The sequence below is a fragment of the Monodon monoceros genome, unplaced genomic scaffold, assembly GCF_005190385.1.
Source record: "Monodon monoceros isolate NGI ecotype Baffin Bay Population unplaced genomic scaffold, NGI_Narwhal_1 Super_Scaffold_5, whole genome shotgun sequence".
NCBI classification, from domain to species: domain Eukaryota; kingdom Metazoa; phylum Chordata; class Mammalia; order Artiodactyla; family Monodontidae; genus Monodon; species Monodon monoceros.
Genome location: NW_021703782.1, coordinates 19,871,676 through 19,896,739, shown reverse-complemented (window position 1 = coordinate 19,896,739; position 25,064 = coordinate 19,871,676). Strand labels below are relative to the sequence as shown.

At 40.6% G+C, this 25,064-nt stretch overlaps 1 protein-coding gene across 1 annotated transcript in view; it reads right to left on the bottom strand.

The window, feature by feature from the left end:
- Positions 1-25,064, bottom strand: part of AUH (AU RNA binding methylglutaconyl-CoA hydratase) — a 162,500-nt gene that overhangs the window by 7,707 nt on the left and 129,729 nt on the right. Inside the window, exons 7-8 of the mRNA XM_029201589.1 lie at positions 3,478-3,665; positions 152-202 (exon numbers count right to left, since the gene is read on the bottom strand). Coding sequence (XP_029057422.1) covers positions 152-202; positions 3,478-3,665 — 239 coding nt within the window. The remainder of the gene's footprint in view (positions 1-151; positions 203-3,477; positions 3,666-25,064) is intronic.

Here is a 25,064-nt window from a genome sequence, read left to right as displayed (position 1 = left end):
AAATCACTGATGTAGCTAAAAAGAACCTCAGTAGCTTTCACTAATCATAGCAGTGAAACAGCTATATTTTAGAATATTAAAAAATAATGGTTCATTTAAGTTAAATCTCCACTACCTATTCCAACAAGAAACTCAAACTTAAGGCACTCACCTCCATCCCTTGATTAATTGCTAATTTTGCCACTCTCATTGCAACAGGTCCCTAAAATTCAAATTAAAGAAACATATTTTAATAATTTATGCAAATCATGTTGTACATCTCAGTCAAATTCAGAAATTCCCTTTGCTGGATCCATGGCATAGAGGCAACAACGGCTGTAAGATAGTTGACGGAAAATTTATTTTAGGAGCCTTGCAAGGCCTTAATTAAACAGCAATTGTAATAATCTATTGCACCAGCATGTTACGCAGATTTCACAGCATGCTGTGGCACAGCAAACTATATGCTTGGAGGTCAGCAGGTGGTATGTGTCCAGTAGAGGGCTTTTAATTGTTCAGCAAATTTCCCTACAGGTTAAGTAGGAAAAAGAAAAGGAGATAAAGTGTTTGGCACAATAACACACCCATGAGTGGTTCGACAGAACCCTGGGCTTGAGATGAGGCTGACACTATTGATTAACATGGGATTCAGATATCATCTGTTTCAGGCAGTGGAGCTGTATCTTTCTTCCCTGAGCATCAATAATTAACCACGATGATGATGTATTAATAAAGATGCGTCCTCCAGGCAGTGCTCCCACATCACACAAAAGCTTCAAGTCCAAATAAGTCCTTCAGGATCTGTGAGGGTCACAGAGGAAAGAACTGGGAGTCCTCTGCGAGAAGGGACACATAGCTTTGTCTTAGAAACCATAATCCTCCAGATGGAATTTGATTATTTGATCACATTTTAAATCACTGAAAATTGTTTATTGGGTGATGAATTAGAATTCAATGGCATGTTTTTTTTGGTACGTGGGCCTCTCACTGTTGTGGCCTCTCCCGTTGTGGAGCACAGGCTCCGGACGCGCAGGCTCAGTGGCCATGGCTCACGGGCCCAGCCGCTCCGCGGCATGTGGGATCTTCCCGGACCGGGACACGAACCCACGTCCCCTGCATTGGCAGGCGGACTCCCAACCCCTGCGCCACCAGGGAAGCCCCAATGGCATGTTTTAAAGCATCTTTTGAATTAAAATGCAAGAGGCTCTAAATAACAGGCACAACAAAGGACTCCAATAAGTGAATGGATAAATGTATGATGGCATGAAAAATGCTATTTTTCGGTTATCTACTTTAACCTATCTAAATTCTCTTCCTAAATCACATGCTGAAAAATCTTTTTCAGAGACTGCAATTTTCCGAGGCTTAGGCAAGTATCTTAGTTAGAATCCTTCCAGATGTGATTTGTATGTATGTTACACATACTAGTTTTTTTTTTTCTTTCAAGATCATCAATTCATTTTTTTTTTTTTTTAACAGAGTGCTCCTCTCAACTTATCCATTCATTTTTATTACCAGCTGACCCAGACAAGTGCTAGTCAAACTTCCATATGCACACAACTCCCCAAGCCCCTGGTTAAAATGGAGATGCAGATTCAGGGGTCTGGCATGGGCTAGGGATTCTGCAAGTCTAACATGTTCCCAGCGGACGCCTGGACTGCTAGTCCACAGACCACACTTTGGGCAGCAAGGTTTATAAAACTGGAGAAACAGGAAAATGAAAATGCTATTAGATACAACGCTTAATTAGTTTCTCTTTTAAAATAAAAAACCAGTGCCTCTTCTTTATATACAAACTTTTTTCCTAAGATAGAAAAATGGAAGTAACATATAATACAGAAGTCACCTAGAAATATTAATTTTATAGAAGCTTTCTAATTATTTAGAAGACTAATCATTTAGTAAAAATGTCTGTAAAAATGAAGATTATTCCACCTCAAATTCTGTTTTGTAACTTTTGTATACAGTTTCACAGTTACACATTTTCCAAAGTCATTTGATATCTCCCTTCACCTGGGGAAAAATTAATTTCAGCAATTAATGTTCTCAGAGGCATGTCCTTCAGATGAAAGAGACGATGAGTTCTGCCTGGTTTACCACGTGGTAGGATGCAGCCAGATGTCAGGTTGGAGGTGGGGAGAAGGGGGCTCTCAGGCGGGGTGAGCTGTGGGCAGTGATGGCATTAACAGCACTGCAGTCACAGGAGAAAGAGCCAGTTCCCAGGAGTGAGATAAGGAACCTGAACCACAGAGGTGCCAAGGGGCTAATGAGCCACCCGGGCAGAGCTCTGGAATAGGGAGCTAAACGCTCCCATCCAAGGATTAGGAGAGGCTGTGAATCTCAGAACTCGGGAGCTGTTTTTTTTTTTTCCTTAAACTAGTAAAAATCTTTTCTACTTGCTCTCTCTCCATCAATTCAGAGTATAAGACTCTGTGTTACCTCATATGGGGAATAAACTATATAAGGTCCCTGCCCTGGAAGAGCTTATAGCTCATAACTTAACTGAGAAGGACTGAAGTAGCATCAACAGCAGGCAGTGTGGTTTTAGAAACCAACTCAAATGAGAGGACCCGTCTGACAGCTCTCAGGGGACAGGTACATCACAGCAGACCTGGGCCTTGTCTTACAACAAAGAACTCCAAGGATGCCTCCCGAAACTGGATGCGAAACTCCAGACAAATGTGGAGGGTGCATGCATTTTTCTAGAGAGAGATTTCATGAGATTTTCCAAAAGGACCCGTGGCCTTTGGTTACAAATACTGAGAGGTTACAAATACTGTTTGAGTTAGAGAGGAAGTAATTTTGACTCCAGAAGTAATAAAACTTTACACGCCATTAGGAATAAAGACAAGTCACTAATTGTTTACATAGCAAAAATCCTTTAATCCATGATTTCAGAAGAAAGGAATATTTGAAAAATACTCCTAAAAGAGTGAGAGAACCAAGAAACTCTTAATACAGGTCCCTAGATGTGCTGTTATTAACATTACTCATGAGGATTATGATCTGTGAGTAAATGTGCAGTGAGTCCCAGATTTGAAGTGTAATTGTGAGGAAGCATATTGTGCACAAAGGAGTTAAAACAATGCCTACATCACCATAAAAACAAACACAATAAGACACACAACTGGTGCTGTTCAAGCAGGTTATCTCAGGTTATGGGATCTCAATGAAAGCTCACTTGGCATAATCGACTCTGGGCTCCTTACTTGTGTTTCAGTTTGGGGGCAATCCAGTGTGACAGCCCATCCGTCACTGTTTCTCTTCATATGTACAGTTCAGGTCAGAAGGGCTAGCTGGCGAACAACTTAAGCTGCTGGCAAGTTCTGTCCCAAGTGATAAACATGTATGTGATATATTATCAACGTATGGCTACGACAGGGGCCTCAGATTATCTTCAAATCTTAATTTTAATTCTGAAGGCTCTTAATATTAATCTAGTCAATTTGTTATAAAGTTATCTAAAAAGAGTAAAAGAAGGAAATGCAATTAAAGTACCTGAGGTAAAAACTCTCTTGCTAGGTCCAAGGCCTTTCTATAGGCAGCATCCCCCTCTTGGTTCTGTTCCAGAACATGGCTGATCAAGCCCACTGCTTTGGCTGCTTGGCCATCGAGCACACGTGCAGAGAAGATGAGCTCTTTGGCCAGGGACATCCCAATGGCACGTGGCAGTCGCTGCGTGCCCCCTGCACAGGGGATGAGACAGAAAATGCAGGCAATGATTTGACACCCTTTCCTTTTAACATTTCAATGTTTCATTTCTTCTTTTATAAAAACAAACCAGGGCCAGAAGTTTATATGTCAAAATTAGTAACTGGAAAACTACTTCAAGACAGAACCTAATTTCTTAATTAGTTTATAAAATTATTAATATCCCCAAAGTACTTAAGAACCTTATATCATTATTAAGTGATCCTGGCACTGACCATTACTTGCACCATGGCTGGTGTGTTCCTGAATCCAATCCACAATCATTACCAAGTCAGGAACCACAGGGTGCACCGCAGTTGCAGGGGTCAGGGGCTGGTTGGGGAAGGAGTTTTCTCTCCCTCAGACGGTTCAGCAGAGGAATGACAGGTCCATCAAGCTTGGCATTTCGCTTTCAGTTTAGATAAAACATCAAATTCTGAGCAATTCAACTCATGTGCTTTTGAAGACTCATTTACAATTTACAGTAAATGAACCATAAACTAATTTTAATTTAACGAAAATAAAAACAGATAATTACTCATGAAAATAGGCTTCGTCCCGGGGTTTTATTTTTCCGTGCAAGTACTAATCACCCCCTGATGCATTAATCCATTAGATCCATCTGTCTGCTCACCCCAATATCTTTGAGTGAAGAGACGGGGATCTCATTAAATAGAAACCTGGACAAAAGCAGGTAATATTCTGACTCGGAGCTTCAATTTCTACCAATAAGAATATGAAAACAGCTGCAAATCCTAAATCTTATCTTATAAGTCTTATCCTTAAAGTGGCGGCTGGACTGCCCAGGAGGCCAAGGAAAAGCTGACTGCGAAGGTTCAGAGCACAAAAAGCAAACTGATGGCCAAACATCTGAACAAGCTCACTGTGTTTCTCTGGCCCATAAAGTTTAAACTTTTTTTTTTTTTCTGCACTAGTTACCAACATTTATAAACTGGGTGGGTAATTTCATATAAAAGCTAACTTGTACCTGGAAGTTAACTGCAGCTGCACCTTTTAGATGCAATGCACTCGAGTCTGCCACAGCCTCCACCACTTCCTGCTACTCCAGTACTACAGACTAAGAAGTTTTGATTTTCTTTAAGCAACATTAAAAGGCAGGCAAAATATACTCTTATTCACATCTCAACCAAAAGTGGGGGGGAGACAAGTTTCAAGAAAGCATATTTCCCTTCAATAATTAAGTACACTCCTACATGTTTAACAAACAAAGCACGCCAGCATTGGAAGAACATAGCTTATGATGCTATTATTAAGCAACCATGTTGAGAACGATGACCATGTTTTGAAAATATAGGTGATTAAAAAAGAAAAAGAAACAAAAATAAACCTCAAAAGGATTGACATTTTCAGTAGGGATTGTTTTTGAACATTAAATGAGTACTGCTTCTGTAAATTGCAGTTACTTACTGCTCACACAGCCCAAGCAGTTATAGATGGTAAGTTTAAAGGTATTTTACACAACGTGGCAACAAACGTGTGTGAAAAATTGAAGCACTGACAAATTTAAATCTAACTGTAAACAATGATGTTGCTCAGTGTAGTAAAGACAGGTCTGAAAACTTACGGAACAAGCTATATGGAACAGACAAGTTATTTACAGTGTTTCCAATGGCAGCCGATTAGAACAGAGATATAAATAATACAACCCAGGTAGCTATATTTACTCACGGAGCTGATGAGGATTTTCATGAGACTAAAGTACTTACGCATATAGTATTCACGATAAGCACACGATAGGAAATGATTCTCTATTGTGTTCTGTGAAAAGTTTAATGTAGATCGGTCGAAATCAACAAATGTGACCCTCAACAGTCATTGTTAGTGCTGCACTTTTTATTCAAAGGAAACAATATTTTGCAAGTCCACTTAAGCCCATTCATCATATTATTTTGTTTATGGAATGATTCTCCAGGAATAAAGATTTTATAAATATTTAACAAAGGAACGGTCATGAAACTAACACCATGAAACAGAGCTGAATGGCACTGAACTCTAAGCTTTGATGGATGAAACGGATGCAAACCTAACTGTCTGCTGCAGGGCATGATGTGAGTGTGAGAGGCTTGGTGCTGAAGCGGCCTTTCCGTTCTGTTGAAAACACTGCATCATAGGATCCAAAGAAAAGTCCTCAACTTGGCTCACCAACTAAAACTGCATCCAAGATTTGGCTTTTTTGGTTGACACCACAAGCTATCTACTCTAGGAACCTCATGTAAGTGCAATCATACAGTATTTGTCCTTCTGTATGATGGACAGAAGGTATGTGTCAGAACTCCATTCCTTTGTAAGGCTGAATAGTACTCTGTTATATGAATATGTTTTGTTTATTCTTTCATCTACTGAGGAACACTTGGGCTGCTTCCATCTTTGGCTATAAGGAATAATACCGTTATGAATACGTGTACACAAATATCTCTTCAAGACCCTGCTTTCAATTCTTTTGAGTAGATACCCAGAAGTGGAATTGCTGGAACATACAGTAAATGCATGTTTAATTTTTTTGAGAAACAGCCACACTGTTTTCCATAGCAGCTTCACCATTTTATACTCCCACCAATAGGGCACAAGTGTTCTAACTTCTCTACATTCTTACCAACACTTGTTACTTTGTGTTTGTTTTTTGATGGTAGCCATCCTAATGGGTGTGAAGTGGAATCTCATTGTGGTTTTTGATTTGCATTTCCCTAACAACTAGTGATACTGAGCATCTTTTCATGTGCTCATTGGCCATTTGTATATCTTCTTTTTAATTGGGTTGTTCTGCTGTGGTTGAGTTGAAGGAGTTCTTTATATATTCTGGATATCAATTCCTTACCAGATGCATGACTTGCAAATATTTTCTCCCAATTCATGGGTTGCTTTTTCACTGTTGACAGTATCCTTTGAGGCATGCAAGTTTTTACTTTTGATGAAATCCAATTTATCTATTTTTTTCTTTTGCTGCCTTTGCTTTTGGTGTCACGGCCAAGAAATAATTGCCAAATCCAACGTCATAAGTTTTTCCACTGTTTTCTTCTAAGTTTTGTACTTTCAACTCTTACATTAAGGTATTTGATCCATTTCGAGGTAATTTTTGTATATAGTATAAGGTAAGGGTCCAAGTTCACTCTTTTGCGGGCAGAAATCCAGTTTCCCTAACACTACTTGTCAAAAGGGACATTCTTAAGTAGTTACACAAATATGTGATTTAATTTGCTCATTCTTACCAAAACTTTACCTTTAGGAAACCTGTTTGGTAAGAAATTATCTGGCCCACTTTCATATGCTGCATTCAGTTTGCAGAAATCAAAGACTGATAGTTTGAACTATATTTTTTACTTTATGGAATTAAAGGTAACTGACCCTTCACTGGCTCCAGGTATATAATTTCAACCTTTATAAAAATGATATGACCTGTTCAGTTTGCCTTTGTCAATTAATGCTAATAGTGTGAGCAACGAGCCATACAAATGGAAGTTACTGAACTGCAGTGCAATACGACACAAAACACTGAATATGATTGATGTGGAATCTCAGACTTCTACAACCATCTCAGGAATAGTTACTCCAGACAGAAAATATTTTTATGCCAACATTCGAGTCCAGTTTGGAAGTACTTCTGTTTATGAACAGCTATTTTCTATTATGAAATAAAGCAATTAGCTCATTAGGGAAGCAAGGTTCACTATAGCATTGCATCCTGTAACTCGAGAGACAAGATGTGCCACTGAGACCTGGTGTGGAAGAAAAGGCATCAGATATTTTAAGTTCCAAATACAAAAAGAAGTACTAGAGAGAATTTATTTCAATTCATCTATTATTAATTCTGAATACTAAATTCCAATATTAGCTTAGAGTTAGGTAGAAGTGAAGACAGTGTGCTGTATTTCTGTTGGTTGATTTTCTCACACCAGACCTGCTTCTATAGATCACACAACCTGCTTAGTTCCAATAGGGATTTGAGTTCAGGATCACTAAAGTGCCATCTCTAGATACAGTCTTGATGACTGGAGAAATTAAACAGTAGAACTAAAAACAGGGTTGTCCCCAGTGGAATTAAAATCATTCCACTCTGACAGCCACCCTAATGTATTCAAAATCACACAGGTCTGAGACTCTATTCAAACTTACACTACTGTCCATCCCAAGAGCTTCCAGCATGGAGCCCTGACTCCTAGCTGGGCCCTGCTCTGAGACTGGACAGAGTTTTAGTAACTTGCCCAAAGTAACAAAGTTAGGTTGTAGAAATAGGATCCAAACCTACCTCTGCCTGATTCTTATCTACTATGTGGTAAGACAGTAAAGAGCAACTTATGAAATAAGTTTGTAAGCTGCTTGATAAAAGGTATGGTATATATAAGTAGGTACATAATATAAGTAGGCACATACATATATCAAATGTATCTAGAAAGTTGTCTCTGTGGGATCAACTGATAGATAATGATCATTTTTTATTCATTTTGACTGGTTGTATTTCAAAAATGTTCTGCAACAGTAATATGACACTGTAATAGGAATAGAAGTGCTACACTATTTTTGAAGAGCACAGTACAAGGAGACAAAGAGCCAACCACCTGGTAAAAGCCTCTCAAGCCACTTCCTGCCTGTGTCCCCAGGAAGTTCTCCAGGATCTGGGAAGCCTCAGCTCTCCTGGGTTGCAATGTTAATACTAAGGGACCATGGTATCAGGAGGTCATACACTCCCGTGACACTCTTGGCAGGTACCCCACGGTACTACCAAATACGAGAAGTATGAACGGAAGCTGAATCAGCTGTATTTCTGTCAGTTTCCACAATAACTCACAAGACTCCTGCTAAAATACAAGTAATTTAACCCTTTCCAGGGGCAGTAAATTCAGAGCATGTTTTGCTTCCACAAAAAACAACTACTGTTGAGTCACTTCATCATCTACCAGAAAAAGGCATTCTGTGGCGGCCCATGAATCCTCATGAAGATCCATCGGAGTAATAAGCAGAAACAGCATGCCAAAGCCACATTACTATGTTATGAAGAGGAAGCATCTTGGACACTGACCCTTCCCTTGCTAATGTGGGAATGCTCAGAAAATGCCAGTTGTTTTCTAAGGCTTTTTGCTTTGGCTCTGTCATCAAGGAGATTCTGATTCCGTGGGTTCTGGTGACCCACTGCTATAAAACATGAGGTAGGAGAGGATTCATTTTTAATGAGGCAACAGAATTTACATAACCAAGTGAATATGCACCATTTCGGAATAGTCACCCCAAATGCTGTATACTTGTTATTCAGGACCATTCTGGAATTCCTCTTTTGGAACTCATTTCCAAAATGACACATTTATTCACTCATTCAAGTAGTTATTGCAGCTTCCTGTTCTGGGCAGATGGATACAGCTGTGAACTAAACAAACCCCGGCTCCCAGGAGCTGACATTCCTGTGGGGAAGCCCACAATAAGCAAATAAATACATACTGTTAGTTGGAGAGTAGAGTGTATCAGGGTGTGGGGTGTACACAGTTTAGACAGGATGGCCAAGGAGGGGCTCGGAGGAGGTGACACTAGAGCCAAGAACAAAAGGAACCAAGGAGTGGTTACTGCACAGGTCTTGTGGGGACCATGTCTGACTCACAGAGCAGCACAGGGAGACCAGAATGGCTGGAGCAGGCCCAGATCCCATAGGTCCCCTGGGCCTGGAAGGACCTATGGACTACTGTGAGGATGACAGAAAGCCACGGGGCATCTGAGAGCATCTTCTGAAAACAGTGGTGTGGGAACATCAATCACTAGTGAAGATTTGGGTTTGAGGACAAGCTATGGTCATTATGAGCCACGAAGATGGAGGAGGTAGGTAGATGTTCATACTACTTGTGGCAGGGCTCCAACAGGCTCAAAGAGAAATTTCAGAACAACTACCCACATGCTTTCGATGTCTGTCATGTTTCGGCTGCCCAACACCCACTGCCCCCATTAAAATCCTGGTCTTGCTTTTGGAGAACACTCCCCCACATACACCCTGCTGTATTCAACCTGGGACAGTAAAGAATCCCTCCAGTGGAGACCAAGATCCTCCTTCTCTCTGCCCTGGAACAGCAGGGCAGGCATCCGAGTCACGTTTGGTCCTCTGGATGTTACTTCTCAGGACTAGGAGTCCTGAATGAGTGATCTTGTAACATGGAGACTTTCTATGCTTACAGGCAATGCAGGGGCAGCAATGTGCCAACTTGGTGATTCTTATATTGTGTTCTTGCAATGGTGCAGACTGTGTGTTTCCAGGGCTCCTAAGGTCTAGTTTGGGCTCTAAGCCTTATACTCTAGCCAGCTATTGATTCTGGGAACCTTGCAATAAATTTCCTTTTCCTGTAGGGTAGGCAAAATCAATTTCTACTGTGTGCTTTCCAATATCATGAATGATACAGTGACATACCAGGAGTTTTGTTTTTCTCTCTCTTTCAAAAATAGTTAGATGAAGCTGGATGGGAGTTTATTTGTTCTACTTTTCCCAGGTAAAATCCATTCGTTCAATCTCTTAATTTATTGGTCAAGTGACCTAGTATGTGCCAGACGCTGTCTCAGGTGCTGAACAAACAGTAGTGAACCAGATAGGCCGTCCTAGATCTTACAAAGCTTACATCTTACATAAAGAAAGGGAAGAACAAGAGCAATAAACAAGCACATGGACAAGAGAGAACTGAGGTTGTGGTGAGTGTTAGGAAGAGAATTTAAGGCCGGGAAAAAGGTTCTGAGATAATCATAAGATGACAAATTTAGATTGGGTGGTTGGGGAGGCCCACGTCTGAATGCTAACAGGGCAGCGACATGATCAGACAGAATGCCCAGTGATGAGATCAGCCATGCAAGGGCCCTAAGGGGAAGCCAAGCTCAGCACTGAGGAAGAGAAGGAGGCCACTGTTGCTATGGGGAGAAGGCTGTGAGGGAAGTGGCAGAAGTGAAGCTGGACAAGCAGGGTTCAGATCACACAGACGCAGTGTAGTTTTACATCTTACTCTATGTGTTATGTAAAGACACCGGAGGATTTCGAGTGGAAAGTGACATAATTCGATTTGTGTTTTAAAAGATCCTTTGTAAGGCTGGCAGAGAACAGACTGTAGGGGCAAGATCAAAGTGGGGTGCCCAGTTGGAGATTACTGCTGTCCTCCGAGTGAGGTATGATAGCAGCTTGGACTGAACTAGGGCAGCATAGGCAGGGAGAGGGGGAGGGATTTGGGGTGAGCGTCCAAAACTGCCAGTAAAATGGATGTAGGGAGAAAAGGAAATCAATCTAATGCCTACATTTCTGGTTAGAGTGTAATTAGTAAGCAGTGCCATTTACTGACACTGGGAAAAAGGAGGCAGCAGGGGTGTACTCTGGCCATGTTAAGTGTGGGGTGTCTTTTACATACATAAATGGAGCAGTTGAGCATGTGACTGGATATGCAGTCTAATGTTCATTAATAATCACCATCAGACAGATGGCATTCAAAGCCAGGGGCCTGGATGTCACCTAGGGAGACTGTTTAGATAGAAAGGAGCAGAGGAGGAGTCAGCAAGACGCTGAGAAGTGCCCACTGAAGTGAGTGAGGTAGCAGAAATGCAGGAGGAAGGTGGTGCTCTGCTGGACACCTACCCCCACCACCACTCCCCCAGCCTTCTTCCAGTGAAGTCAAGTCTGTAGGGGTCTTCTAGGAAGGACCTTCCTCACTGAAATAAAGACTCCCAGGAATAAACAGGCCTTCTCCCAGGATGCTTCCATGTCTACATGTGACACCTTGAGCAATGACAGCCACCTTGTGACCATAATGGAAGCCAGCGAGGGCAGAATCATCAAACTAAAGATGGCACAGCAGAAAGACATCACTAAGCTGCTGAACTTACCAATCCGGAGACTGCCCTATGCTGTGACCTCTTGTGATATTACACTGTATTTTCTTATTGTTTAGGCCTCCTGAAATACGGTTTCCTGTTATCTGTACCAAAAATGTCTGCAAGTGTAGATGGATTAAGGAAAGAGATCTGAACACACATTTTGGAGAGCAGAAAGCAAACACACTAGGGAAGTAATGGCAAGACTGCTGGGCAAAACCAATTACACACTGGAGATTTGTGGCCATGAGATGACTAGCATGTTTTTTTCTAGAAACTCCTAGCCGACTGGGGGCAGGCACAGAGCAGGCATGTCAGCTGGAGTTTCACGAGACAAGTACAAGAAAAGACGAGCTAGGCAATAGCAATAGTTGACATGTACTGTGCAGACACTATGTAATAATACCAGATCAACTGTCCTAAGCACTTCATAGGTATTTAATTAGCTCATTTATTCCTTATAATTCCCCTATGAGGTGGGTGCAAAGGTAGTTAAGGTCATTTGTAAGTAAGTCATGCCACAAAAGACCATGAAATCTAAACTGGATGAGGAGAGGAAGGACTTGGCTGAAAGTGAAAATGTCCATGGACGTGATGACTCGATGAGATCCAAAAAGAACTGGAAAGTTAGGATGTTGCAGAGTGACATGCAGGGATCTAGATTCAGAATGGAGCCATTACTGATGATGCTGAAATCTAGGGTACAACCATGAGGGTACTGGGCTAATAAGATAGATGGTAGGAGGTGAGTTAAGAGATAAGGTGGGTCGTGACAGGAGGAACAGCGAGAGTCACTGCTGCCACCTGATGAGCGTGGAAGTCAACAACAGCGTGCTGATGACGAGCAAGCAGACCTGCAAATGCCTGGGGTTTGTTCACGTGCAAATCTAATTCTCTTTTTGGCACTCAAATTTGGGAAGCAGGTAGCTCTGAACCACTGTCTGAAGCCACAGACAAACTAACAGGATGAAAACACTCAAAATGGTGTCTGTCATATCTTTTGCATGTGATCTATCAATAATACAAAAATGAGTTTTCAAGATCAAAAGGCGGTTCCCTAGCATCCTCCAAAGGTGACCAAGAAATTTTTAATCTTTGAAACCACCACAAAACCGACAACTTTTAACACAGTTGAAGTATTAGACTCCACTGCAGTTTTTATCTTTATTGATGCTCAAACTACCCCATCTTTGGTCAGTGGGAACTTAGATTGGCTCTAGGGTCCTACTGACATGACCTTAATAGTCTTTGATAACTTGTTACTTGGTATCACAAAAATGTTCTAAGCTCAACTTGAACATCTCCTCCCCAGACCTTGAATCAGTCACTTTCCCAGAGCCCTGATTCCTTTCAGTGGAGCTGCATTTCAAAATTTAACACTTCTACTCATATCGTGACCAAGCTTACCTAAAATAGCCATGATTTCATATGCATGTTCTGTATATTCTTTTAATGATTTTGCATTGAGTTTCAAGATTCTGCTTCTTCAAACAAATGAGCATCAAGGATGAGCATTAACAAATGAAAACGGGAGTGAGTTCTTTGGTAGTCAGGAATTCGCTATGTAATACTAACAGATCTTTAACATTTTCACTGTCCACTTTATTAAAGCCAGCCTCTTTAAAAAGAGCTTTAATTTTATTACTTTGATCTAACCACTTCCTTGATACCATTAGAAGTCAACCACAAAACCTGGGGGCCAGTTTTCTCAAGGCTGCACTTCTTGCGGAGTGTTTGCCATCGCATAGGGAATAAAACTGGGGCTCTATTATAATGGAAAAATGAAAATGGGTGCTAACTCAAGTGGTAAAACTGTTTTAATCATGTAACAAAATGTTTTCATCTCTATGTATTATTTAGACAGAACGAAAATATATTTGAAATATCATATTCCTTTTAAAAAAATTTCCATCATTTCAATCTATCATTTTGAGAAGGCATCAAGAACCATCGCTCCCCCCCAACCCTGCCCCAGGCAAGGTAATCCTCTCCTGGGATTATAGCACTTTTATTGAAATAAGCTTAAAGTAGCAACCTCTATATCAGCAGTGGCTTAAACACAGAAAGCCTGTCTTTGCAGAGAAGACAAGAAAGGAAAACTATCTGGTCTCCTCCCACTCCTCTGTATTCCCTGCTGGCAACAATCTGGGACTGCCACCCTTTTCCTCCCAGACCAAAGTCCTAACCTGATTAAGCCAAGTACAGATGCTACTTTCCTTCTGCATATTTACATGTATTTAAATAATTTAAAGCAAGCTTTGACATTTCACAATCAATTACAATGTAATATGTAAATAACTGAACATAATTTATAGTTTTGGATTATAAATTATGTTTTAGTAATATGTACAGGGTAGAAAATTCCAAGTTTTTTTGTTTTTGTTTCTGGGTTTCCTTTTAGCCTTTGTATTTCCCTCCTCTTACGACTTCATGGAGAAAGAAGCCATGCTAATAAAGGGGGATGCTTACAACAAATACTTTAAGTTGAAAAGTTATATAGATACTGCATTCAGGGCATTTTGTTGATACAATTAGAAGTGATCTCTGACTCTTACTTCTTAAGTAAATATCGCTTTTGATTATTTCTAAATCCCCTCTCATAAATAGGAAGTTCCACTTAAGGTTGTATTTTCCTTGAATTGTGGAGGAAACATTATAGTAAAATGTTAACTTTGGATTAAAATGCCTGTTTCAACTGATTACTGTGGAACTCTGTCAGAGGGCTTTAGGCAAGAGCTTTCTTGACAAATCTGGGCTAGATGCTTTACAAAACTGACTTCCTCTCACTTTTACAAAGAAAGAGAAGTGTGCTATGTGGACAAACATGGCATGATTACTGGTCTCATAATAGATCATGTCACAGTCATAAAAAAGCATAAAAATATCTATTCTTCAATTTGTGACCAATGTTTAAAGTGTTGTAATACTTTGTTTCCTGAGGCTTTTTACTTTTTACCATGTTGCAAAACAATGAGAGAACACACACACACACACACACTCACACACACACACACACACACACTCTCTCTCTCTCTCTCTCTCTCACACACACACACACAGAAACAAACAAGACAGGAATAAATGAGAAGGAAAACCTGACTGGCTAAACCCCAACAGAACCTACCTAAAATACATCGGTTTGAGCTCTGCTTGGCTTATGCTAAAGGAGCACTTAGCAAAATCTTAAAAACTTTTTAAGAACTGGGGCACAGAAAGAAAAATTGTACATCAAACATTTTTTTTTCCAGAGCAAATTAAGCTGACTAGCAACAAATTAAAGCCTTTGCGATATAGCTTTCATTAATATTTATTCTAGAAAGTTTTCTTGACTATTATCCCATTCACTGTTAGAGAGACAGATTAAGAACAAAACTTTATTTTTAAATGTTTATATATACTTTTTTTTTTTTTGGCGGTACGCGGGCCTCTCACTGTTGTGGCCTCTCCCGTTGGAGAGCACAGGCTCCGGATGCCCAGGCTCAGCGGCCATGGTTCACGGTCCCAGCCGCTCCACGGCATATGGGATCTTCCCGGACCGGGGCACGAACCTGTGTCCCCTGCATCAGCAGGCAGACTCTCAACCACTGCGCCACCAGGGAAGCCCTACGTATACTTCTTAAATCAAGTATCTGAAGCATTATTATATATTTTTTAACTTCCAAAGAATATATTGTTATATACTGCATGAAACAAAGTACCTTACTTTTTAAAATGACTTGTCCATTTTGGGCCACGCAATGTCCACCAACAGTGCTGCATGCTCCTCTGCCACTCTCTGCAGCTGCGGAGGTTCTGAACTCAGGTCCCCAGGTGCCTCCAAGGGGGTTGCCGGAGGCTTCCTTTACAGGAACCTGTCTCCCACCCCGGCATAGACAAGGGGTAGGCAAATGACTTAAGTCAGGCCAATCAAACTATCTCTCGCAACTTGGATCACAAATGGAGCAATGGAAGAATGGAGGAAATTGTTGGGTACATCAACTCAAGCAAAGGCTTCCAGGCAAGCTTATCTAAAGTTGTGCTGCCAGATATAACTTTCTGTGATGATTCTGGGCTGTCCAACATGGGAGTCACCAGCCACACATGGCTACTGAGCACCTGAAACGTGACTAGCTTCAATTTTAAGTTTTAATTTTAGTTCATTTTAATCAATTGAAATTTAAATAGCACATGTGGTCAGCAGCCACAGTACTGGAGAACCCAAGTATAGAGTTTCCTGCCCTTTAGCTTCTCCTGAGCTCATTTTTGGTTGCAATATTTGTTTCTGTTGCAAAACCAAAGAAACTTTGATACAATCTACGGTTCATTGCAACATGTACAGAGTCTTAGTGACTGCAGCTAAGGTGCAAGGTCTGCAGACTTCCCCACAGCTCATTTTTCCCGCAGGAAGAGAAGAGGCAGCACATGGCTAGTGAAAGACGTGTGTTCTACAGTCTAGGTAACCTCTGTCATGCCAAAATGAGCCAGAAACCAAATGATTCATCTGTTCTTACAATACTGTTGAGCCGTATGCAAGAAAAATGGGTATCACAAATGAGACTAAAACAGATATATTGCTAACAGCCTTCAACATAAACCTATCCTAGGTTTGATTAAAGTTAAATATAGTAATTGCTCAGAGAAAATAAAACTAAAAGAAAGAAGTGATCCAATGAACTCTGCCGTATTTTGATTTCCATCTCGTGGCATACATTTATTAGACAATTTACTGTTGCCACAGTAAAAGAAATTTCCTACCTATAGTAAAAATTTTGTGCCATAATATGCCACTTATGCATGACTATTCTATATGTAATATATTTTCTATTTTATCCCTAGCTATTTATATAAGTATGCTTTATATATTATATATGATAAATATATTCTATTTGGTTTAGCCATAATAGTTATTTACAAGTATATCACAAGGATTATGACTAGGCTGGATATCTCCTCCCTCTTGAGATTAATTATAAATATATGTATATAATTGTGGTGTCAAATGAATATAAATACATATACATATATGTATATGTATATATGTGATAGCCTTAAAGAAAATTCTTGATTAACTTTCTTTAATACAGTGATATTTACTAAAAATACAATGTTTCACATTTACCTCAGTGGATGAATCATGTAATATAAATTAAATCAAGTATAAACAAAATCAAATTTAACAGCTTGATATCTCTCAAACACTGAAAACAAACCAATTACGCAGTAACGTTCCCTAACCCAAATGGATGGTGACTATGGTAAAGCATAAACCAGGTAGTCTGCATTTAAGAAGACAGAGTTTCATCATCTCTAATGATTAAATATAGACTATATTAGTTATTTTACATGCATTGCAAGTCACCTCAAAACTCAGTGGCTTAAAACTACAAACATTTACTCTTTCTATGGGCTAGGACTGGCTCTGGGTCCCTCGTGAGGCCGCAGTCCTCTGTTTCCAGGCTCATTCACGTGGTTGTTGGCAGATTCCCTTGGTTCCCTCTACATGAGCCACTCCACAGGGCTACCTTTTGACAAGGCAGGTGGCTCCACCCAAAGTGAGTAATTCAAGAGAGAGAATGCACAAGATAGAAGCCACAGACTTCTAATAACCTACCTGAGAGGTGATTTCCCACCTCTTCTGCCATATTCTATTAGACAGAAGTGAGTCGAAATGCCCAGCCTTCACGAGGAGAGGAATCACACACGGCATGAACATTTAGAGGCTGCCTACCACAGGGTCTAAGATTGATTAAGCAACACACACTGTAAAAAGGTCATCTTTTCTTCTGTTCATCTTTCCTTTACCAAAAAGCAGTTTTTTTTCCCAGAGCACATTCAGACCATTTCCCAAAACTTTAAAATCATCTTTCATTATTTCAAAATCAAGGAGATGAACAGAACATGTTAACCATTATCTTGAAAAAATAATGAGCGGGGGGGGGTGGGGAATAAGGAGAGTATAAAATGGAAGATGTTCGTTCTGTAAAGCTCACTCCATTAAAAACAGTCTCTGCCAACTACGATCAGCAAAGAAAGTGACACCCATATATCAAAGGTATTTCTAGACTTTCTAAAATGCACTGATTTATTAACTGATAAGCAAAAAGAGTGGACACTCTGTACTTCATAAAAATTGGACCCTGACATTTTCATTAAATGGGGGGGGATCTAATAAATGGCTTAAGATCTTCAATATCCAGATGTTTTCTCTCTGGATAACAGAAAACTTCTGGACAAGTAAAGAAAAGTAGAAACTTATTGATAAAAGAAACAATATGTATAAATATTTGACTAAATGACTAAACAATGGAGTGAACATGAAGATCTGAATACTTTTGATTTTTCTTATCAAAAGCAGGTCACATGATAAAAATTTGAAGATTCTGGCACAGCAGCACCATTATTTACTGAGAGTTTACTACGTACTATGTAATTTAACAAATTATTTCTTATAATTTTTGCAAGAATCCTAAGAGGCCACTACTATTACTATTCTTATTTGATAAATCAGGAAATCAGAGGATCAGAGAGGTCAAGTAACCAGCTCATGCCCACTAGTAAACCAGTGGGTGTGAGTGAATTAGGTATGTCTGATTCTGCAGCCCACCTGCTTTTCCTAATGGCAAGCTACCTCCCCCTAGAAGAGACCAGATGCACAGCTCCTCAAATAGTTATCCTTTGGTAACACAAGGCCTTGGTGGGAGTTAGTCAGCATAACAATATAACTGGACAACTGGAACAAAAGGAAAAATGAACCCACTGGGTCTGGTATCAGAGGCAATGAACAATGGCAGAAAGCTTCAAATCAAAAGCACCACACAGTGGTCAATTCCCAGCGGGAAAATGTGGCTGAAGAGAAACTAATTACAACACAAGGCCCACAGGATGGAAGGCACACACACTTCTGCCATCCTTCCATTTTGGTGGCAGATTTTCCTCCCCCTCACTCTCTGCTCTCTGATACTGGCCTGTCTCTACTTTATCCTGTGTTTTTTAGGGCTAGTGTTACATAGGAAAAGGCCAGAGGCATAAGAGATGTGGAACTGACCACAAGGCACAAACCCTGAGATGAAGGTGCCTCGGCCAGTGTGGCCATGCCTCCACCCTGGCCCTTTCTGAGTGGGGGGGAACAACCCACTTTTTTTTTTTTTTGTTAAACTGAACAGAAAAACAGCATAATGAGCAAAATAAATTTAAAAAAAATATTTCACAGTGGCTAAAACTATAAAGATGAACTAACTAGCATTATTCCTCACTGGGAGAACCACGAAACATTTTGTGAAATGACAGTATAAGATTTTATTATTTAGAGAACTAGTCAACAACTGTTTCATATTAGGAAAGTGGGATGAACCATTCTTCAGAGCATATCCAAGCAAGATGAAGCAACTCTAACTTACTGGAAACAAATTACTTTTACAAAATATATCCAACATCTAGTCAGTTTTTCATAATTCTAAGTCATGTCACAAGAAAAACAGAAAACCTGTAAAAATATAAATAACCTTCTCCCCACACCCGAAACAAAATAAAACAAATATATGCTATAAAACAACAAAAATCCCTCCCTAAATGAGGGACAGAAACTACCCACAACATATTGTAATAACAGATATGTATTCACTCACATCTATTGCTTTTTCATGTCCAGTAGGCTAATTTACAATTATCTGATATGTACTTTTTAAATGGTCACTATATAGGATCAATAGAACATCAATTAAAATAACAAATCTGTCATAATAAAATACTGGGGAAACCCCCAAACATTGGCCACCTGTAGACTTCTTGGTTACCCATCTTGCTCGTAGTTACTCAGCTCTTTCATAAATGAACAAAAACCACAGCTGCAGTTTTAATAAATATGTTTTTTACATATTAAAAACATATTAAGTTTCATATTTCAAACTACACTAAGGCACCGCTGGGTGTAAAATATATGAAATTAACTTTTCTAAAGGCTGACACTCCTTTCCTTCTTACCTGCATCTCACAACAGCTTCTTATGTGCACTGCTGAGTATGTGGGCAAATGACCAGGATGAGACAGGTTGGCCACTGCCCTTTACTCCCTCTGGCATGTCCTGATTACATGCCCACACATGGGAGGCTCCAGAGGTAACCTCTGTCCTCTCCCTGTTCCAGGAGAACATTTGAAGGGAACTTTCAGACAAAACAGGTATTAACTGTTGCCATCCCAGCAAGAACAATGAAAGTTCTGTCACAACCACTCTACAATACGTGGCTATGTCAACAATGGATTGACAAAGGTGTTGTTCTGAAAAACTAAGTTTGAGATACAAATATTAAAATTAAGCCATACTATCAGTATTTTAAATGAAAAATTCTATACACACTGGAGACATAATATACATTGATTACAAATTAATATACATTGCAGATTTTTCTAGGGTAGATATTTGGCTAGCTCAGAGCTAATTCCTCAACTCTCTTTAAAAAGCAACAAAAACAGTTGAAAACCAGTGAGGGAGGGAATGAGAAGTGGGAATGGAAAGACCAATGAGAGAGAGGAAGTGGCACAGTCACCGAAAAGCAGAGGCCAGGCAATGCACACTATAGATTTCAAGTATGGCCGCAGCATGGTGGGACTCTGAACAAATCTCAACATAGAAGCCATGTGGGGCAATGACGGCAAATGGACAAAACCTTGTGTCAATACTACTACAAACCCCTTTCCCATTTGAAGAAAAAACACCCCAAGAAAATTTTAAAAATCTAATAAGCACTTTTTGAGGGACAGGGTCCCTCTTCTCATCAGGCTGTCCTACAGAATAGGGAGATAGCCATTTTGGTTTTTATCTGATAAGAGGAAAGCTGGAGAAAGAAAGCAGGAATTATCATGCTCATCTAACCATTAATCACCTTCAACAATTAGCAAGGATTTAGTAAAAAGGAAGGCAAAAGTGAAAATAAGATCAGAGAGATCAGGATAACTGAGTAGGAAAAGTGCCGAAGTAAGAAATCTATGAGCTATCAATTTCAGGTTTACCGGCTATCCAGAAGTAGAGTGTTCCCATGAGACCTCTCATAAGCCAAAATGGCTTCATAAAGCAAAGAAGCAATTACCTTAGGACACATTATGCTAACGGATGCACAAAATCAATGAAGATAAAACACAGATGCTCACAGACACAGCTTAAAGCTATGGCAGCTTGATGCTGAGTGAGGTTCCTGAGGAAGGAACTTGGCGGGGCCACTGTCGCTGCTCGGGGTACACGCCACCTCTGTCACGGCTGCTGCAAAACAAACCCTGAACGCTATTTTCATTTTTCACCTTTTTTCACAAAAGTGAAAACTCTCTTCAGACTTCTTTTTGGTGAGCGAAAACAGGTACTAATGTAGGTCTTTCATAAAAGTGAAGTGGCATAAATGGAACTTTCAAAAAGTGGGGTATACCTGTACTTGGAGTTGACAACCTGCTCAGAGCAGCAAACTCTGGTGTTAAGTGACTTACAGGTATTATCTCATTTAATCCTTCCGACCTCCTTATGAAGTAGGACTATCATTATCCTCCATGTAGACAGGATAACAGAGGCCCCAAGTCAGGGCTAGTAAGGCAGGAGTCAGAAAGTAAACCTGGGCAGCTGTTCCACCTACAACCCTCTCACTCCATGTTATCTCACTCCATGTGCACATGTGTGGTTTTTACCCATCCTCTCTATCTCAAGCTGGAAAGAGAGTACACACAGGGTCTGGGGGTGGAGAATGGGGACAGGAGCAGAGCTGGTGTACACCAGGGACCTGCTGTCCTAAGATTCCAAGGCCCCTGTCTCTAGCTGGGGAACAAAGGGTGTATCTCATGGGAAACAGTATGGCCCTGAGTAGGTGGAGGGAGCCCTGGGAAAGGACTTTTATAAAGCTGCATAATGGACTGCCTCTAGCCCCTGGTGGGTGATTCCTGCCTCCCCTCATCTTCTCCTTTCATTCTCTGAGATGAAAGGAAAAAATAAGCAATACTCAGCCCGCAACCCACAGTTCACTCACTGTGTAACCCAACAACAATCCTGATAGAGACTCTTGATTAAAAAACATGTGGAGATGAAAAAGACACGGCATTCTAACAATACAAAAATATACCGGCATCCTCACTGCCCAAAGGAAACCAAACAAGCCACCTGTGGAAGACAGCAAAAGCACACAGCATGCTTAAAGACACAGTCTTTAAGGAAGCCCGATGCAAGCACTAACGGAAAGTTTAGATAATTTAGAGAAGACATGAAATCAACAGATGAGACTCAAAGAGCGATGATAAATCAAGAGACTGGAAATGAAAAGTGAGATTGCAGAGCTAAGAAAAATACTGAGGAACAAAATTAACATTATTACAGAACTAACAAATGCATTAGAAATAGCATCATAAAAGAATTAAGGCTAAAGACATATAGCTAAAGGCAAAATGCTTGCAAAAAAGGTAGTATATGCACAAGAAGAAGTTAGAAGCTAAACAAATAAATGTAGACAAATATAATAGTGTCTAAACAAATAGACAGTATTTAACAAAGAAAAATGTTGTTCCTAACACAACATAAGACAACGAGGCTATGGATGAAAAGCCACATGATGGTGGCAAAATAGAAAGCTGGAACAAGTGTGGGAACCTCAAAGTCATCCATAAGCAGCTGAACGATGCCACCAACCGCCTCCCCCAAACTTCTTACATGAAAACATCTAAGCCCTCATTTAAACCAGGTTCTCTATCACTTGACTCCTCCTCTCAGCCCTCCCCACTCCTTCAGCCTCCTCACACTGTTGTTCCTTTCCATGCGGCTACTCTTCCCATTGCCAGAACCCTTCAGACACATTCTTGCCAGGATCCTTAATCTTACTGTAAATATTCTCCTTAATCTTGCCATTCCCTTAATCTTTCATTGTATCCAACTGGCAACTCTCAACTGTGCTCTAAGCCACCCTGTTACCTTCTCTGATTCTGCATCTGAACAGTACAACACCCTGCACGGAATCATGAGATCTATGGAATGGTACTCAAGAGTTCAGCCCCCAGTGCCAGAGAACAACCCCAGTCAAGGGAAGTCCTGGTGGGCAGCTAACTCTCTTGTTCCTGTACAGATGGACCCACATAGCACCACTCCCTTGCCTGCTCAGCACAGGCAAGCATCTCTCATCTCTTCTCTCTGGTCACACACACACCCCGAAGGATCTCCTCCCTCCCTCTTGGTCACACACACACACACACATGCAGGCAATAGCTCAATTCCTGGCTTCTCCATCTCCTGCCCCTTTCCTCATCCACCGACACCACTGGTCTCAGAAGGAGGAAGTACTCCTTCTCCAGTCTAAAAGGAATCCCTCTATTTCCTCCAGGATCGGAGACCTAGGGTCACCATACTGGAATTATTCTCTCTGTATTATCGACCCCTCCTGCTTACTGTGTCTTCCTTCTCTGACGGTAAGCATGGTCCCTTCATTTCCACAGATGAAAGATTTGCTAAAGCACTGTCCTTCAGTTACAGGAAACCTGATACTTAAAACATAATGACACAAATCAACATTTCAAGAATGATTTTTGCTTGTCTACCTGACAGCAATATCACACATTTTCCTTTAAGTAAGCTAATTTACTAAATGCTAAATTCACGTGTTTTAAATGTTGATTTTAATATATGATCTGTCATGATAACAAGACACATGAAATATCTGAGGTTGAAAGAAAGCACCTGTTTCAGGGACAGGAAAATGTTGGCTAAAAAAAAAAAGTTTTTTTTTTGTTTGTTTGTTTTTTGCGGTACATGGGCCTCTCACTGTCGTGGCCTCTCCCGTTGCGGAGCACAGCCTCCGGATGTGCAGGCCCAGCGGCCACGGCTCACGGGCCCAGCCGCTCTGCGGCATGTGGGATCTTCCCGGACCGGGGAACGAACCCGTGTCCCCTGCATCGGCAGGCAGACTCTCAACCACTGTGCCACCAGGGAAACCCCTGTTTGTTTGTTTGTTTTTTTTAATTAGATTTCTCAAATAATTCTGAAAAGTTTTCCCTCAAAACAAAGAAGTATACCAACAATTAACTCTGGATTAAAAGCAAGAATGGTGTAAAAGAAATGTTTAATAAGGGGTGTCCAAGTAAAAGAAGTAAAGTAAAAGAACTTCAGCTGCTATCCTGAGGGTCTGAGTCCAAGCGCCACACCTTCCCCACCTACCCCCTCTGCCCTCCACCCCAGGCAGGGCCAGTCCTGTGACCTACATTGGCCAGTGGTGCAGAAAGCAGGGGATTCACGAGCACCTGCAGGTCTCCGCCTACACTCAGAACATGCTGGAACCAGGCAGCCTGCGGAGGATGGAAGACGAAGGATGGAGGGGAAAGACTGAGTCACCCTAGTCATCCCAGGGGGGCCATCCTGGACCAAATAAGTGGGCTAGCTACCAGGCATGTGGGAGGGCCTGCAGGACCAGATGTGCCCAAGTCTCCCAACCTAAATCACTCACGCGCATGGGCACATGAGCTAAATAAATGGTTATTGTTCTGAGCCACTTACTTTCCGAGTGGATTGTTACACAGCATTATTGTGGCAAAAGACAGCTGGAACACAGATAAAATCTCTTGGAAGAACAATCGCTAGATATAAAGAGAGGCACAATTTTTCTGAAACGTACTGAGAATATAGAGAGTAAATCCACAGTAAGCAAGGGAAGTTTTGATCCATCCTATCAGAAGCCAATAGATGAAGAAGACAAAACACTGGTAAGGACATAGACAGAGTCCCGATCTTCACTGCCACCTGCTTTGAACACTTTAGTCTTGCTGGGACACAGTCACCATTAGCAGCTGAGACAGAGACTGCATGGCCTGCAAGGCTTGACGAATTTACCGCCTGGTCCTTCACAGAAAAAGTCTCTCCACCCGTGATATACATTATTGGAAAAAATACAAATAACAAGTTTGATCCAAAGAACACTGCACCCCATTTATTACTTTCCAATGTATAGGCAATATGTATGAAAACTAACTGTATGCTAGGTCACAGAGAAAATCTTATAAAATACAAAGTAATTCATACTAGACAGTCTGTATTCTTTCAGAGATCAGATATCAAACAAAAATAGCCTCCGAAGTCATCTACAAAGCATACAGATACACTAAATGACAGGTAAGTATAATAAATAAGACAGTTAAAAGCAATATAAAACTTCTAAACAACTGACTTACGTACGAGAAAGTACCTAATATGGTGATATCTCAATCCTTCTAAAATTTATCTATAAATTTAATAAAAAAACAAAATTAAAAAGTATAACAGGTTGATTATAGCTCTGAGATAGGAACTAGGTTATTTGGATCAGACAATTTTCCCAACAAAAACAAACACACAAAAATGTTAGGTTTCCGGTTAAAAAAAAAAAAAAAAGATTATCAAGTTAAAAGCACTGGAGAGCCAAAAGAACAGCAATGAACTTTCTGGCCATTTTAGGGATGAAAACCAGGAATCACAGATGTGAGCAGAATACAGGAGCCCCCAAGTCATGTCTGTCTCAGGTAACTTACAGCTTTTACAATTCAGGCTCTGGTCCCAAGGTTCCAGGGCCACAGGGATGGGGAAGAAGAGAAGTCAG